The sequence below is a fragment of the Electrona antarctica genome (assembly GCF_951216825.1).
Source record: "Electrona antarctica genome assembly, chromosome: 3".
Taxonomy (NCBI): domain Eukaryota; kingdom Metazoa; phylum Chordata; class Actinopteri; order Myctophiformes; family Myctophidae; genus Electrona; species Electrona antarctica.
Genome location: NC_136808.1, coordinates 17,694,431 through 17,710,693, shown reverse-complemented (window position 1 = coordinate 17,710,693; position 16,263 = coordinate 17,694,431). Strand labels below are relative to the sequence as shown.

General features: G+C 39.3%; 2 protein-coding genes across 7 annotated transcripts in view; both read right to left on the bottom strand.

Annotated features, from left to right (window-relative positions):
• Positions 1-10,095, bottom strand: part of dennd2b (DENN domain containing 2B) — a 64,517-nt gene extending 54,422 nt beyond the window's left edge. For 4 of the 5 annotated variants that reach the window (XM_079498052.1, XM_079498050.1, XM_079498054.1 and 1 more), the window contains exon 1: positions 5,885-6,037. The gene's annotated coding sequence lies outside the window, so the exon portion shown is untranslated. Of the gene's footprint in view, positions 1-5,884; positions 6,038-10,006 lie in introns of those variants that run through there. The other variant, XM_079498051.1, reaches the window with a different exon arrangement.
• Positions 10,096-11,453: 1,358 nt separating this feature from the next.
• Positions 11,454-15,814, bottom strand: tmem9b (TMEM9 domain family, member B). Of its 2 annotated transcripts, XR_013789722.1 has the most exons (6): positions 15,578-15,814; positions 15,197-15,288; positions 13,656-13,764; positions 13,359-13,493; positions 12,271-13,236; positions 11,454-12,220 (listed from the first exon to the last, which is right to left on the bottom strand). XR_013789722.1 is itself a non-coding variant. In XM_079498071.1 (5 exons), the coding sequence occupies exons 1-5, from the start codon at positions 15,647-15,649 to the stop codon at positions 13,081-13,083; spliced, it is 564 nt and encodes a 187-aa protein (XP_079354197.1). In that variant the 5' UTR covers positions 15,650-15,814; the 3' UTR covers positions 11,454-13,080. The 2 variants fall into 2 exon arrangements, 1 of the variants encoding a protein (XP_079354197.1); XM_079498071.1 differs by having other exon boundaries at positions 11,454-13,236.
• Between the last annotated feature and the right edge of the window lie 449 nt (positions 15,815-16,263).

Genomic DNA, 16,263 nt, shown 5'->3' with positions numbered 1-16,263 from the left:
TATGGCGGGGTAAGAATGGTGGTTCCTTATTGGCTGTTGATGGTGGTGACGTAACTAAGGTACGTTTCAAGGTTGGTATAAGGTCAATAACGGGTCTAAAGGATTTAGAACAGCAGTTGTAATAGACATTAGTATGTAGCAGTACTTGCGCGCTCTGCTTGCGCACAAGTAGGCCATGTATGGCCTACTTGTGTGCAAGGCACAAGTTGGCACCTCGACAGAGTGCATTTCTAGTGTTACTATTTTGAAAGTAGATCGGCTATTGAACTATTTTTAAAGGTTTTTCAAAATAGTAAAAAAATGCCAAATACGTTTAGGGATAAGGGGTAAGAGGTGGCGCAACATATAGCCCATAATGTCAAATTATTTCTGTTTCTGTTTGGTCTTTTGCACATTTGTCTTGTAACAAAGAGGGTTTTTTTTCATCAGCACATTTTTACTCAAAGCAAATATCACTTGCAATAGTACAATAGTACTTGCAATTACAACCTTGACCAATTACAATGATATTTCAATGAGATGTTTTTGTACTAAATACTGGGACACACACACACACATTTGACAAACCTGGAATGTGGAATCGAAGCCAATGACACTAAGCCTGATTTAGACGATTGACGTTGACGACATTCAACATGACTTTATGAAAGATGGGAGGACACAACCCTTTTACATTTTAGTGCAGTCTCACAGCGTTTACATGTCTGACAACAGGATTTATACACACAAGTCCCTCAACAAGTGGTTTCCAAGCAACAGGATCAAGTGGCCGCATCATGGTTAAATCTGACCCAGCAATACTGAGGCAATGTTTTGCATCACTCCAAGTGATTCCGTCTGTTTAATAAATAAATGCAAAAAGTGCTTTCCATATCGTCACTGTGTGCGTTTACATACGGTTGAGGTGAAACTGAAGTAAGCCCTGGTCCAGTGCGTCACGCTGACGCACTGGACCAGGGCTAGGCATAAGTAGTCCTTTACATACATTAGCCAATTAAAGCCCAATATACCATAATTTTCCCCATCATTCACCAAATATCCAAGCCTATCACCATAAATGCCCCTGTACTGTTTACTGTGTTTACCTTTGATTAGTACTCGAGAGTCGATTATACAGTGTGATGTATATTTGTCTGTCACTAAATGTTTCATTGAATTGAATACACAGGACCCCAATGGAAATAAACAAGATTTAGTGCTTTCTTGGGTTCAATCCTTTTAGCATTGTATTTGTATTAAACTGTACTCTTCTGTGACTTTTTTGCAAACTGTTAATAAAGTATTCAATCAGTCAATCAATCAATAAAAAAAAACATCTAACAGCAATATTGACCAATATCAAATTCATGAAGCTATTATTTAGTACAAAAACATCTCATTGAAATCTCATTGTAATTGGCTTGAATTCAAATACCAATACCAGTGAACAGTGCATTAATTGCCTGAAGAGAGAAGCTAACAGAAGGAGCAAAGACTACAAAATGATGAAAAGAAGAAGAAGAAGAAATATAAACGTGTTAACATGTTAGTTAATAATGGGTGAATTAAAAAGCTATTTACATCTACTTTTGCTAATACAGATTTAAGGGATTTATGACTGTGTCATGTCCATTTCCCAAAGGACTAACAGGTAGTCTTTTCTTAGTTAGAGCAGCATATTCAGCATGTGAGATTGAAAGAGTGTCTCTAGGGAGATTTGGGGTCTGGAATAGAAGGCCTCTTTGTGTACAATGTGTCCTTGAGAGGGAGACATCTAGTTAAAAAGTAAACCTTTTATCAGTTGAGTGAAACTCCCAAATATTATGCAATGCCTTTGTGTGTACGTAACCACCCATAAGCAAAATTTCAACAAAAAGTGAATCTACATGTCCTTGGCCCTATCAGATCAACAGACACAACGATCTATCCTTCACATGCAGGCATGCACTAATATTTGCTCTATCCATCAGAGCTCAGCTGCATTCAACTCATTAAGGAATGCTTTCAAAGAGTGAAAGAAAAGGAGAGGGGTGGGAACACCTGGACATAACAAAGACGTTTCTCATTCAATAAGACTGCACACTTTGCATACTCTCAAAGTCCAGCAGCTGGCACCTCTTTATTTATTTATTTTTTAATAAATGCAAAACTGGATAATGGTGTAGGTAGGCTGTTATTTCATTATGTTAGACTTTGTCACCGCAATGGACAAACGTCCATTAACCTCCTGGGAAAGCTAGCTGGTTCTGCTTCTAATTTGATTTCCATAACACACTTCATCCTGTCTGAAAAGCCAGTAGTGGCAGACACAATGAATGCCTTCCAGAAGTAGAGTCTAATGTTCTAATTCTGGTTCTCCAGTCTGCTACACCTCAGCTCTCCAGGCAGACAGGTCCTCCATCTCTGCTGATCAGCCGGCTGTTACCAAGGTCTTTAAACCACCATGGTACTTGCCTTCAGCCAAGAAGGAGTGAGTAAAGAAAGAGTGGTATATTCTGCAAATTCTCAACTTTTTCCAGTCGTCACTCACAATTCACTGGCGGACATGAGCCTACACACCAGCCCACAGATCTAGGCCATTGTTTCGTTCTCTCCAGAAAGACATTTTTGTGCACTACAGACAAAAAGGGGTTTGAGCTCTCTGAATCCAACATGTTAACCGAGCTTGTGAGTGTGGGAGTTGAGTTACTGCATAAATATCCTGGTGGAGGGACTGAGGTTCAGTTCCAGACACACAACGTTCCCAGCATAATATATGTGGTCCATATAAAAGCATTTACAATAACAGATACATGGGCTGCGCACGTGAGATGTACAGAGTACAGACATAGATTCTTCCATAATGGGATGTTTGTATTGTAGAGAACATACTGTATGATTATTTTTTGTTGACACTGAAAGTTTAATAACACAGGCCGTGTATCTGGATGTATGGCCTAGCAGCCTGTCACAGGCACACAAACTACACATGACACAAGACTGAGCACTTTTCTCCCTTGTACTGCTGTTTCCCTTGTACTGCTGTTTCAGCATGAGGGAAGAGGACGGCTTAACAGAATCCTGCTGGAATATGGCTGTTGTGTGGGGGGACTGGTACACCCAGTAGTCCTTAAAGTATTTTGGGGATAGGGACGCCACAGTGCTTGTGTGATTGAAAGCTGAACGTCATCGCCATATACCTGACTAATTGCTACATAGACAGATAAGTTTGTATTTTTTCAGCCATTTCCTCATGGCCATAGTGGCATATTTTCAGCTTGTGCCTGTGTAGTCTGCCTGGGTATGGGCATGAACAGCTGTGGAGGCCGGCATGTGGAAAACAGGCTTATGTCCATCTGAGCTGCAGCAGGGGGGCTAGGAAGCAGGGGCTAGGCTCTGTGTCACTGCAGCTGACTTCTGACACAGGATTTGACTTTACAAGGAGATAAACTAGACAAGATGTACTCTTGTACCAAACCAAATTTTTTGTAGCTCAGTAAGTGGCTTGGTTATGTCAAATCTCCTGTATTATAAACACATTTTGAAATGTGATTCTAGCACTATAGAATGTACCCATGTGTTTTAAGCCTTTCATTGCTCCGATTAGCATAGCAGATGTTAAGCTGTATTACTCAAGGGAAAAGTTGAGCGATCTCAACCTTCACAATGCTGAAAATGAAAAAGATAAACTATACATCAGTCTCTTTAATGTCTGCTTTTTTAATGTTTGAATAGGGCTTACGTCGTTAAAAAACAAGAAAGGAAAAGGATAATACAGAAAACTGGGGAATAGGTAAGGTTAGACACCTGATTCCCACAATCTAAGAATAGGCTAATTTTAATACAGAAAAAATAGTTAATTTTCTAAGAACTAATTTTGCTATGGCTATAGCCATAGTGATCACAGATTGACTATGGCTATAGCCATAGTCAATCTGAGGATCACAAATCAGCAAGCTAAAAGAAGCACTAAGCTACTTCTGTTGTGGTTCTCTTGAGCAAGGCATTCAACAAATTACTCTAAATATTCTGTGGACCAGTGCTTCTCAAACTTGTTCATGTCAAGGACCCCCAAATTGACATGTATTTGGCCGTGGACCCCCATCTGGAAAAGGTTCTGTGCAAGCTAGGGATCCCCAGAAGTGAATGTATTTATGTTAAAAGCATGTACTGTACAAGCTCGCAGCGCAGCACAAAGTGAGCTTGTCCACCTGCTAGTTTTGAATAGCCAACATATAGTGGATAAAGTAGTTAAATTAAGTGAATATGAAATAATTAAGTACTTTATATTAACTACTTTTGCTGGTGACCAAGTGGCAGAGAGAGAGGGAGGGGAGCGAGAGAGTGAGAAAGAGAGAGAGACAGAGAGAGAGAGAGAGAGAGAGAGAGAGAGAGGGGGGGGGGAGAGGGGAGAGAGAGATGTGAGGGTGCTATGTGATAGCATGGATGTGCAGGCCTAGGTTGCTAGATGTAACCTCTAGTGAACAATATGAGACTTTGATTATGCAAGAAAGAGATGTTTATGAAAATCAAGGTGTTTAACATTACAGTATTATCCAACTTGTTTAAAAAGCATCCACATTGCACTGTAATTTATCCAGTCTCAATATGTGGCCTCCAAAATTATCTGATATCACAGAAAGTGGTTCTCAAGCTGCCACAGTTCATATATTTTAAACAACTATCAAAGGAGATGTTTAGGAGCTATAGCCTAGGCCTACATGTAAATATGGAACAGCATAGCTTAGCCATGTAATGTAGCCATTATTCCACCACTGTAAGGACTATATATCATTATTAAAATTAGGCTACCACATGATTTCTCCACAACTCAAATACCAGTGAGCAACTATTTCCTTAAAAAGAACTTCCTCAGAATATATAATAACATAATTATATGTTAATGCCAAAATGTTTTATGCAAGATGAAAAGCTTGTGTGTGCGTGGTTCCATTGAATATGAACAGCTGTTTAGACTCTTTACTGTATAATTCAACCGCTCATTGGGTATTAATCACATTTTCTATTAACATTTTTGAATGGGGAACTATTGAGGGGCCACAAGCTGGGTGCTGTACTGACCAGTGAGACTGTGAGAGGGAAAGGTCATTGTTAGATCTGGACAATGGATAGTCTTTTAGGAAGCACAAAACTGAAGGAAAGAGAAAAGTAAAACTATTAGATAGCCTAAGCCTACTGGTGTGTGGCTGTGTTGATTCATTGTGACTTTGATTTTTACACTTTGTAGAAGTTATAGAGCTGGTACAATTAAATATTCTCTAATATCCTAGATGAGGAGAAAAAAAGGAAAGTGGAATCCAAAAGAATGGTTCTTCTCAATCTCAGCCCGACTGTTCTTTGCACTCTATTCAGCTCACTTCGTTTGTGGCAATTAAGTGCTAAATAGGCTATTAACGCTCTCTTTTGGACATAGGCTAGCTCTGGTCCATAGCTCTAATGCCGTCGCAACGGCAACAAGAGCAGTAAGGCTATGGACCAGAGCTAGACATAGGCTATAGCCTATTTTGTTTATCATTCGAATGAATTGAGTAGGCCTACCTCAATGTAACCCAATGGAAACAAGCCAAATAAATCCTCTTAGCAGAACTGTAGCCTACTTAATTCCCTCTTCTCTGTGCTTCTTTTTGCAAACTCAACTGATAATAAAGTAATTAATCAATCAATCAAAAAGAATCAAACATCGCATACGCCGTAAAAATGTGAATGACCAAATATGGGCACGTTGACCGGGTCTATAGGCTTACGTTACGTTTTACACGATAGACGATACCAACAGATTGCATCGATCTTTCTTTTAGGGCATTACACCGATTGGAATAGGCTGCTACATTCTAAATAAAAGTTGCTGCTGAAGATCTTCTCTTCAACATGTTAAGTGTGTTAAAGGCAAGCAATCGGCTTTTACCTCAAAGCTGCGTCTCACATCCATGGCCATTTTCAGGATTTGATTAATTCCCTGCGATGTACAATCCCGATGGCCTATCAATTTAAAAACTTTGGCAAGTTTGCCGGATACCTGCCTTTGTCAATAAACTGCGAGTCATGTCTTTCCAACAAACAAAAAAAACTGCCTCCTTCCTCGAGCTTGCTGGAGAGCCGAGGGCAGGACTTGTTGCCATGGAAATGGGTTGTTTGCCCCCCACTCTACAGAGGATTTGGCCCCATGCCCCCCCTCTCAACATTCTGGCTCCCTTGTTTATTGTCAGGCTGGTCCAATGTCTGTGAGACACAATTATGCATATGAGGAGTTGAATACTGCTGGATTTAAGATGATGCCATTACCAGCCCAACAATATTCACACACGCTATAAACGTATAAAATCATTTCAAATTATAATGTTGACAGGGACAAGACAAGACAATAATGTGGCCTAATTATACCAGTTGAAAACATTTCTTTGAATTAAAGGTGTTTCTTGTTTTTAACGTTTGCGATGGTTCTGTAACTTCTGTTGCAATTAACGCTTGTAAACCATGTATTTCAATATGTAGCCTACTTTCTTAAAGCCAGATATCAACTCAAGTTTTTTGACAATTCTGTGTCAGTCACTTCAAAAATCATAGGCCTACTGTATAATCTACTCTAGTAGGCCTAGTTCAAAAAGCCAATAGCAAATTACGTATGGTATTTTGTTTTCGGTAACAAATTACGAACCAGTGCCTCTCAAAGTGAAAGCCTCAAAGATAGTTTATCCGTAACCAATTGTAAGGATTGTACTGTGTAGCAAAGGATACAACAACCTTATCTTTCATCAGCTCCAGGATACATGTAATCAAAAACAAACATGGCATCCAGTTGACGCCCCAGCACACTCACTCATGTGTTATCTCTCTGCCTAAATCATAATTAACCCTATTTTAAGTGGGAACTTGTTCAATTTAAAGAGTAGCTCTAGTTGAAATTGGAAGCATTCCCCTGATTCTCTTGATTTACAGCATAATGTAGCATGCAATTACTATGCATACATGGCACAACACACCTAAATGACATCTACACAACACAACGTGCATCAGCCATGACATCTACACTGTCACGACTCACAACACGACACACTCACACATGATAAACATACATATAACATACATAAATTACATTTACACAACACAACACACACATGTCCACAAAATACATCTACACATTCCCTTCCCATAGCTCACATTGTGTCCTGGTTAATTCATTCTCTTGGGACCTCTTATCAATCTACAGACTTGGGAACAGGGGAAGTCACAAAATACAGACATCCGTCATCACAGCCCAGAACATCAAGTCAGGAGGATGTTTCTAGCGTTGCCACTGTATACTTTTGAGCTATCAGCATTTCAAAGTCTTTCATAAGGAATCCCCTTCCCAAGAAGAAAAGATTCCTCACAGAACATGCACAGTAAAATCCAAAGTGTTAAGTTATTAATTAAGAGCTAATAATTTTACTCAGTGTATAAATGAATACTAAGCCTTTTACTGTGAGAAACATAGGTATTAGGTACCATTTCTTTTTTTTACCTAAACTTAACCTGATACTCATGGAATTCATTCTCTTCCAGCAATGCCATCTGGATTTCTCATACAAGTCATTTTGTTTTCTTATATGACATCAGACAGGAAAACAAAGAGCAAGCCAACATAAGCATTAGTACTATATCTATCTACCTAGCACTGATAACATAGAACACACTTACATTCAATACCTAGAATTAATCAAGTAATTTTGACCTCAGAGCTTAGATGTTACAAATCTGTTTGAAAATCACCTGTGGAGGTCTTCACCTGTTCCTCTCATTCACCTGCTGAAGCCATTCTCACAAAACGGGAAGAACATGCCATTTCCTTAGCACACAGTATACTGGACCCAGGAAAATGACTATCACATGTATTGTGTACCGTATTGTTAAAGATATCCATTGATCATCTTCTGTAAAGCCCTGACCTAAGAAACCTGAGAGGATCCCCCGGCAGTGCTATATATTGCTTTCATTGTAGCATTATATTACAAAATACATTCATTTTTCTTTAGCATCTGGATATCTAAAATAGCCAGAGTCTCTGCGGTCAGAGGTCAGGTCAAGTGGGCTGATGGAGCAATGGAAATGAGAATGGCCTGTACTGAAGAATGAAAGCCTTTCAGTAGAGTAGAAACAGCAAAGGATTGAGTTCACTTTCTAGTTATCTGCAGAATTCTATTGATTATGTTCAGTTCAATATACAGCCTATTTATTCTAAAAGTAATCCCGAAGCAACACTTTAAACTCCAGTATTAAATTGTCTCACGTTGTCAGGCCTCATCAACACTCCTCCCTCTGGTAAGCCAATACAGAGAGAGAAGATGCAATTTACCCAATGCAAACTTCCTACCTCTCCTTGGAAGAGTAATATGACACAGATATTTGTGTGTAAGGTTATGGTATCCCAAATATGACCACTGGCTGTTTATCTATTAAGAGTATCTTATAGTACACTATGTTCAATATTTTCCTGATAAGACGTTGCTATTATGCCATTGGGAGACAAAAACAAGGCCTCTGTGAGTTTGGTTATACATAATTCTAATAACGTAAGTGCCATAGCCCCAGGCACCATTAACAACTATTTTTGCTGTGCTTTTCATATGGACTCCATTTGCATGGAGACGCAGTTGGAATATCTATGACTTCTACATCTACCTTGTTATTACTTTGTGTTAAGAATTATTGGTAGTTAGTGAAGATACAGCTGTCTACCCTAGACAGTTGGCCTCGATCTGCAAATGTATGCTGTATGGATGAAAACCTGGTAAGTGATTATATTCAAATTTTAGCTGGCAGCTTTTGAAACATGGGAATTAACAGCCTGAAGATTCATGAGTAGCCTAAGCTATAATTGAACACAAACCTACTGTAAAGTCTGATTTAGCTATCGATTGTTGTATGAGGTCACTCCAATCTACAAGCTCACAACTGCAGTACAACTTTCCATTTCCAGCATTGTAACATTTCAGCAGAAGGTCTTGCCCAGTGCAAGGACACATAGTTCGCATTCCATGAGGCCAACTGGCCAACAATTTCATGGCATTAACTTTTCACCAGACACAGCAGCAGCCATAACATAAGTCCAACTATTGTCACAGACCTTGAGAATCACTGTGGCATAACGCATTTTACTCAACTGTCAGCAAACATCTAAAACTTAAACCAAGTGGAGAGGATAAATAGGGTCCAATGGAGTGGTCAAATATTTTCATGTCAAGGACCCACAAATTGATATAGGACTCACAGAAGTGTTAAAAATCTTTTTTTCTTACAATCTTTGTGATGCTATATTATATTAACTAATTTTGTTGGGAACCTCCAAGGACACTTTGAAAACCACAATGTGTTCCCTTTCTTGGTGACTTATATGGATCTATAGCCTGCCTACTTTGAAGCCTGTAGGCTACTAGTCAACACTGGATGTAGAATTTGAGAATATACTTTAGTCATTACTGGTCTGACGGAGTCTGAAAGCTGAGAACATGTTCCTGTATTTGATATTCCAAAATGCCATAAGGCATGCATCTACCTCAGTGTGGCTTCTTTCAAATGTAAAACGAATCTCGTTCCATGCATTTCTGAAGGTGCAATAGAATACTACATAGACTACACAGAAAAATAATGTTACTCTTAACTCTGTAAATTTAAGGTCATATTTTGTTCAGAGTTAAACTGATGATTACAGTGCGTGATGGGGAAGATCTAAATGGCTGAAGCGCCCCCACTGGGCTGTTACGTTGAACTACATCTGAAGCAGAAAGCCAATTTTTGACTTTAGCTTTCTGTGGGCTAAAAACAGTTCTTACCGATTCAATACAACAATTAGTCTATGTTGATCTAATACAATTAGAGTCATATTTCACAAATTTGAATAACTTTTAATATGGTCATCTTAACTAGCTATGTTTTATCTTTTCCTGAACACTTCATACCACAAAACATGCATAAAGAATAGTTTCTATTTAAATTAAGTTTAGTCGTATTTCTCTGTTATTGTCAGATTATGTATTGAATAAAACCCTACCTGCTTTCCTGTTTTCTAGGCGGGCTCTTCAACAATCCATTCTTGGACAGACGTCCTGCAGCTTTCTGCCTCAGAACCCTGAAATCTGCTTTTTCTGCACCGAAAGTAATCTCTTCTGTATAATGGCTTGCAATGAAAAAAAGAGAAACTGGGACAGCACAGGAAACGATGACGACGTTCTGTGTAAAATATATTTTTAAAAGTGAACAAATCGTTGCTTTCACGATTCTTATACATTTCAGGCAGTTTCAGGCACCACTAAAAAGAATATTCTTATTTTAATCGATGGCGAAGTTTGGAAACAATAGCCTACCGATGTTAAGTTTTCTGTCTGAGCATTCCGCAGGGTTTTAAATGAGACAAAGCCGGGTGAATTAATTAAATGAAGAACACCATACTTGATATATGTAATTTCATTTATTGGCTATTGGCGAGTTTGCGTTAATAGAACACAGAACACACATTTCTAAAGTTTTTTTTATAGGCCTATTATTTTGTAGCCTATGCAAAGTTGCGCTGCGCATCACTCCATTTATTATTTGCAAATTTTCTTACGCAGCAAATTTACAACAGTTTTTTGTTGTTTTTCTAAATCTGTGCAAACTGTAAAGTAGCCTATTCTTCAAAGTAGGCTACCCTAGAATGACGATCGGATTATAGCTAGCTGCAAACCCTAACCGCAAAATAGGCTGTCTGTCTGTCGATGACAAATAGGACATTAATCCTACTGTTTTACTTATAGGCTACTTTGTCATTGTGTATTTGAATGATTTGACCCATTAAATCTATTGTTGTTTTATCCCATTGTTCTGTATACTGGGAGGTAAAGCCATGCTGCCCTCTGGTGGTTGCTTGCGAGTAGGAAACTAGAACTTGCCACTGTTGCCAGAAATGTTATATGCCTACAAAATTATCTTCCTTTGTTACTTAGAATTAATATATTATAATAAACACTGCCATGCAGGTAGTGCATCATTTTCGTTTAAACCACAGGAACTGATAGCCCCCTAAGTGAATTACATGCGCATTTTGATTCGAGTTCTTCCTGGACAGCTCACTGACTACTGGCATCAGCTTAGATTGGACAATGCCGAGTTAGAGCATTTTCTTTTTTTTAAAGGTGCAAAACCTGACAATTCGGCATGTATTCCAGTCCCTGCAAAACATGATTGGACAGCCTCAACTCATGATGCTGGTCTTAGCCTATATGATTTTCATTTTTAACTCATCTGTCAAACCTTGTACACTTCAGCGAATTCTGTTTTTTGGAGATGTTCATGCTATAGACCGTAAAAATGAAGGTTCATGCATATATTGACTGCACTTTCCCAGACAAAATATGACAGTTTAAGCAAGCAGAATTCCAAGGAGCAACTAATTCAAATATGGGTGATAGGTATGTTCAAGCTCATGGGAAAGATTTGAAGACGAAAAAAAAATCAAAGAATCACAAACACACATGTATTTAAAATGTAAAGGTATCACATATACAAGTATTAAGAACACTTTTGTCTCCAAACAGTGGTGGTAATCCACACCAAACCAACCCTTCACACTACCCAATTTACTCAAAATGATAGACCTCAGAATAAGTCAAAAAGAGTCAATATACATTAGTCAGAACCTTCAAAGGGGAGCACTTCATATCAGTGAGTTTAGACCCAACAGAAAAATAAGAAACATAAATTAAATTTATCTAGGTATTTGCATCAGTGCTCCGATTCCAATAAGATTTTTTTTGTAAAGAGAGAAAACAATACACCTACTTTTACAATTACAGCATTTCTGCTATTGTTAAATGCAGGGTTTCAAACGTCAATTTTGACACCAGCAATTCAACATGAAACACCATTACAGAATGGATAAATGGTTTGAAACTGAAAGGAAATGTATTTACAAATGTTTGTTATAAAACATGCATTTTAAAGAGGCAGACACAATTTGGTTTCAAAACATTTTGAAACCATGTCAAAATTATTTGTAACTGGCTGGCAGTTACCACCAGCCAAATGCTCCCAAGTTATGACAGCAGCTAGTGAGACAGTACATTCCAGTAGCCTCTTTGTCAGGTATCAACCACTGTCCAAAGTCTAAAAATGTGGCAGGTAAAATAGTGAAGTCTCAATAGCAATAATGAAAAGAAAAGTGTTTCTCTCGACAATCATTCCAGTTTCTAGTGATAATGTAGGTTGAGGTTTATAGGCTAAATGTATGCTTTTTCTCTCGTACCACTGTTGGCTTATGCAATTTTCAGTCTGGGCAACAGAAGTGCAGAAAAGGATACAGGAGTAAAGCGGATGCTACCCCACTTCTGTTTAATCAATTTAGTCGAAGCTATCGCTTACTACTATTTCAAAAAGCTATTTTACATACCTTCGTGAACGGAAATGACAAACAGATGACGGCTTCAATTGTCTGCATTCAGGAGGCATAGTTAGCAGAGATTGTAGAATAGTTGTCTAGCTTGAGACAAGGTTTCTTGTGATAAATATAGCAAGGAGGAGATTAATTGTTGTTTTTATACATAAAAAATAGCTGGCAATTACCACCAAACAAATGCATCCAAGTTATGACGGCAACTAGTACATTTGTCCATTCTACCACCCACCACATTTTTTTTCCACCCTAAAAATGTGGCTGCAAAAATAGTCAGCATGGTAAACTTTGGAATTCTCCCTGCCTAGTGCACTAAACATCTCCATGGGATATAATGAAAGACTGTGGTGTCTATACCTTAAATGTAAACGCAATTCACTGGCACTTACTAAGTAATTTGATTAGGCAGTGGGTATACGTTTTAATGTACCTGTGCAAATAGGTAAGGACAGTGCCGTTAAGATTGTGAGAATCATGACAATTCATAATGCCTGACAAGGGATTTCATAAATTTTCATTGCTACAAAATTTGAGATCTCTTTACCACAAGCACCTCTGAAACATGTAATGAATCATAGTTTAGGTAATATAGGACAGAGACTGTATGTAGAAAACATAGGAAAAATAATGTGAGAGAAAATAAGGGCTGTCACAGTGTTTTTGCTCGACCTCAGGGCTCTTCTTTCCAGCAGAGTTGCTTAACTGAGAACAACATGACGATCAAATACAGACTTCCTCTGCTCCTGGACCTGCCTCCTCCAGCGCTGCTGGGCATGTTCTACTTTGTTCAACATATTAGGTCGAGACTGTGAACGCGACAGCACGTTGTGAGCATTGGCAAAAGGCTGCTGGTCCTGAAAGCAAAGAATGACAAAATAATGTAGAGTAGAGTAGAATAAGTCCGGCATACGACCATCATTACAACAAATGTCACGAACTGCATTTAAATACTTAAAAAAAGAAAACGTAAACATACCCCAACATCATCGTCGTTTTGTATAAGCTGGGAATGTCCAAACAGACGCCGCTTCAGAATGGGCTCCAGGAGGGTCAAGTACACCATATAGAGGAGCAGCAGGCCCAAAATGGACAGGTACATTATAATAGTAACCTAAACATAAACATAATAGACAGTTAAAACATGATTCTGTAGTAGCATAATCCAAAACTTTAATAGTTTATTAGCAGTGTGTAAGAATGATATTTAAAAGTATGTATTTGTAAATTGCTTGTCTAGGTGGTAAAACTGGCAAAATGCTTCCTTTTAACTTACTTTTATGGTCCCTGAGCTCCTCTCTTCATATTTACACTCACACCGTAAACAGTATGCCTCCACGTCTTTCCCATCAACTGGCATGGGTTCAACAACATGAAGGCAATTGCTGGAAATGGAATAAAACAGTAAGTAGTGTGTTGTTTAAGAACCTGACATGGTGAACTAACCACCTTAGTAACTTAGATGCTATAATTCTGACATCCAAGTTGCAATACCAACCCTTTTTCACCCTGACGCGTGATTATGAATCCCACCAACATTATAGGCCTAACCATGCGTCTGATTGGCTCCCGGGCCGACATGGTTTTACTGGGCTAGGTTAGGGTTAGGTAGGCCTTAGCTAGCCCCTTCCGGCACCCTCGGTTACCTTTTCTGAATTTTGGACGGCGGTACCCTAGGGTCCCTTTTAGGTTTTTTAGGAGACCGCAGAAACGTGTGCGAAAAGGCGCTAATCGTAGTTGCCGTTAAGTATTTTTAATCTTTTTTTGAAGTTTTGCTTCACTGAACTTCTCTCCTCTCTCTTCCTTGACTTCCCATTGTACCGCCTCCCGCAAAAAAAACCTACGAGGGACCCTAGGGTACCGCCGTCCAAAAATCTGAAAAGGTAACCGAGAGTCCCGAAAGGGGCTAGGTAGGCCTATAGTTTGATTGAGGTTAGGTTTAGGCATAGTTTTACTGAGGTTAGGCATAGTTGCGAAGTGAATTGTCAATTACAGCGACTACTGTCCAATCACAGCAGAGTGTGCCTTAAATGAAATTAACATCACCAAGATCGCACCTGTACAGAAAGCTTGGGTATCTCCAAGCGTTCTTTTTTGAGTGGTGCTAACCACACCTATACGCAGCAATGTCTGTCTGTCTCTGTATATGTCTAATCACGGAAATAGCGTTTCTTCACCACCAAGTGTCAGTCACTGTTGCACAGCCTAAGGGCCGATTCATACTCCTATTTTACCGCTGTAGTGCCGAAATGATTTCGGCTCGTCAGAAATTTCCAGTAGCACCGAAGAGCCGACTTTAGGACGGTACCCGCCCCCTCGAACCTCAAATGAAGTTACATTGTAGGCTCTACAGAGCCGAACCGACTTTTATTCGGCTCTAAAAGAGGAGTATGAATCGGCCCTAACACATACACACAAGTACTGTACAGCACCACTCAGTTCAGACAGGTCTGATTTTTGTTTTCAATATCGCAACTCCTGCATTATATGAAATTTCAAAACAGGTGTACCACCTTTGAGTGATTTATATTTCCAATGACTGATTCCAAACTCAAACACTTGGAAAAATAATCACCTGCACAGAATTTGACAGAAAGTATCTCTTAACAGAGGATAAACCAAGCTTTCCCGTACAGCTGCTACCTTGGTGAGTTCTTGGTTTAATACAATACAGATATTATATTACTTTTCGGTTCACGGGTGGGTAATGCAACTTAGATGCCATATTGCATTATATTATAGCATCCAAGTTGCTTGCGGCTAGTGGAGAAGTCATCCAGGAAGAATGTTGTTAATGTTATTGTTGTGGCAGTGTACCAGTCTTTAAGCGAAACATTTTGCTTGTAGATTTGCCCTACAACGTCTTTGTAGGGTGGGCAGATGCATTTACACCGAATGTCCTCAGAATTCTAGAAGGAATCAACGTAAAACATGTCAGCTGCTGTCCTGGCAGGCGTCAGACAATCACATGATTCATTAACGCATTACACCACAGTCAGTTACTTCTTGTGTCTAACGTTAGCTATGTTAACATTTCTGTGGTGTAATTAGTTCACTGTTAATCAAGTTAACCGACGTTAGCTAGTTAACTTTAACTGGCTATGACTGTAGGGAGAATTCAGTTAATTCACAGCGAAAACAGCATAATCTCGTCATAATAAAGCTAACGCTAATGAAGCTAGCCGTAGCCTGCCTTACCTTCGCACCAGTCTGCGTTAATAGTGAAAAGCAAACCAGGGTGAAAAGCTCGTAAACAAATAAGACTTTCATTTTGTACAATGTGTCACTGGCTGTTGTACATTAAGTTGCCAATTGACATGCAGTCAGAAGAGGCGATCTGCTCAAAAACAACGCCAAGTGTACACAATCATTTACACAATGCTAAGCCAGAGCCAGGCGAGCTAAATGCTACTTTCATAAACAATTTGAGCTTCCGGACAGCTGACTTGCCGTTTCCGGAGGAGGAACACCAGGAGGAGGGGCAAGGTATTAAGGCAAGTTGACAACAGCACACTTAACAACATTAACAACAACATTTAAGACAAGTTAAGAGTGGAAGCAACAACTAGCTGTCCGTTCCCTCTCTAAATGCCATTGTATAATAATGCCTGTCTAGGCCTGGGCCATGGCTCAGTGGTCCAGGCAGGCAGGCACCTTGGCTGGTAATCCAGTCTGGCAGTGTGCCGCGGGTTCGACTCCCGATCCCGATACTGCATGTCTTCCCCCCATCTCTGTCCCCATTTCCTGTCAGGCGAAAGCCACAAAAAAAAACATTCAAAAAAATAAAAATAATAATGCCTGGTGTCCCTAATTTCCAGTGACCTCTGCCTGTCCTGCTTCTCAATTCTTCTCCTCAATTTATCCAGGGGTTTTCAACCCGTGGG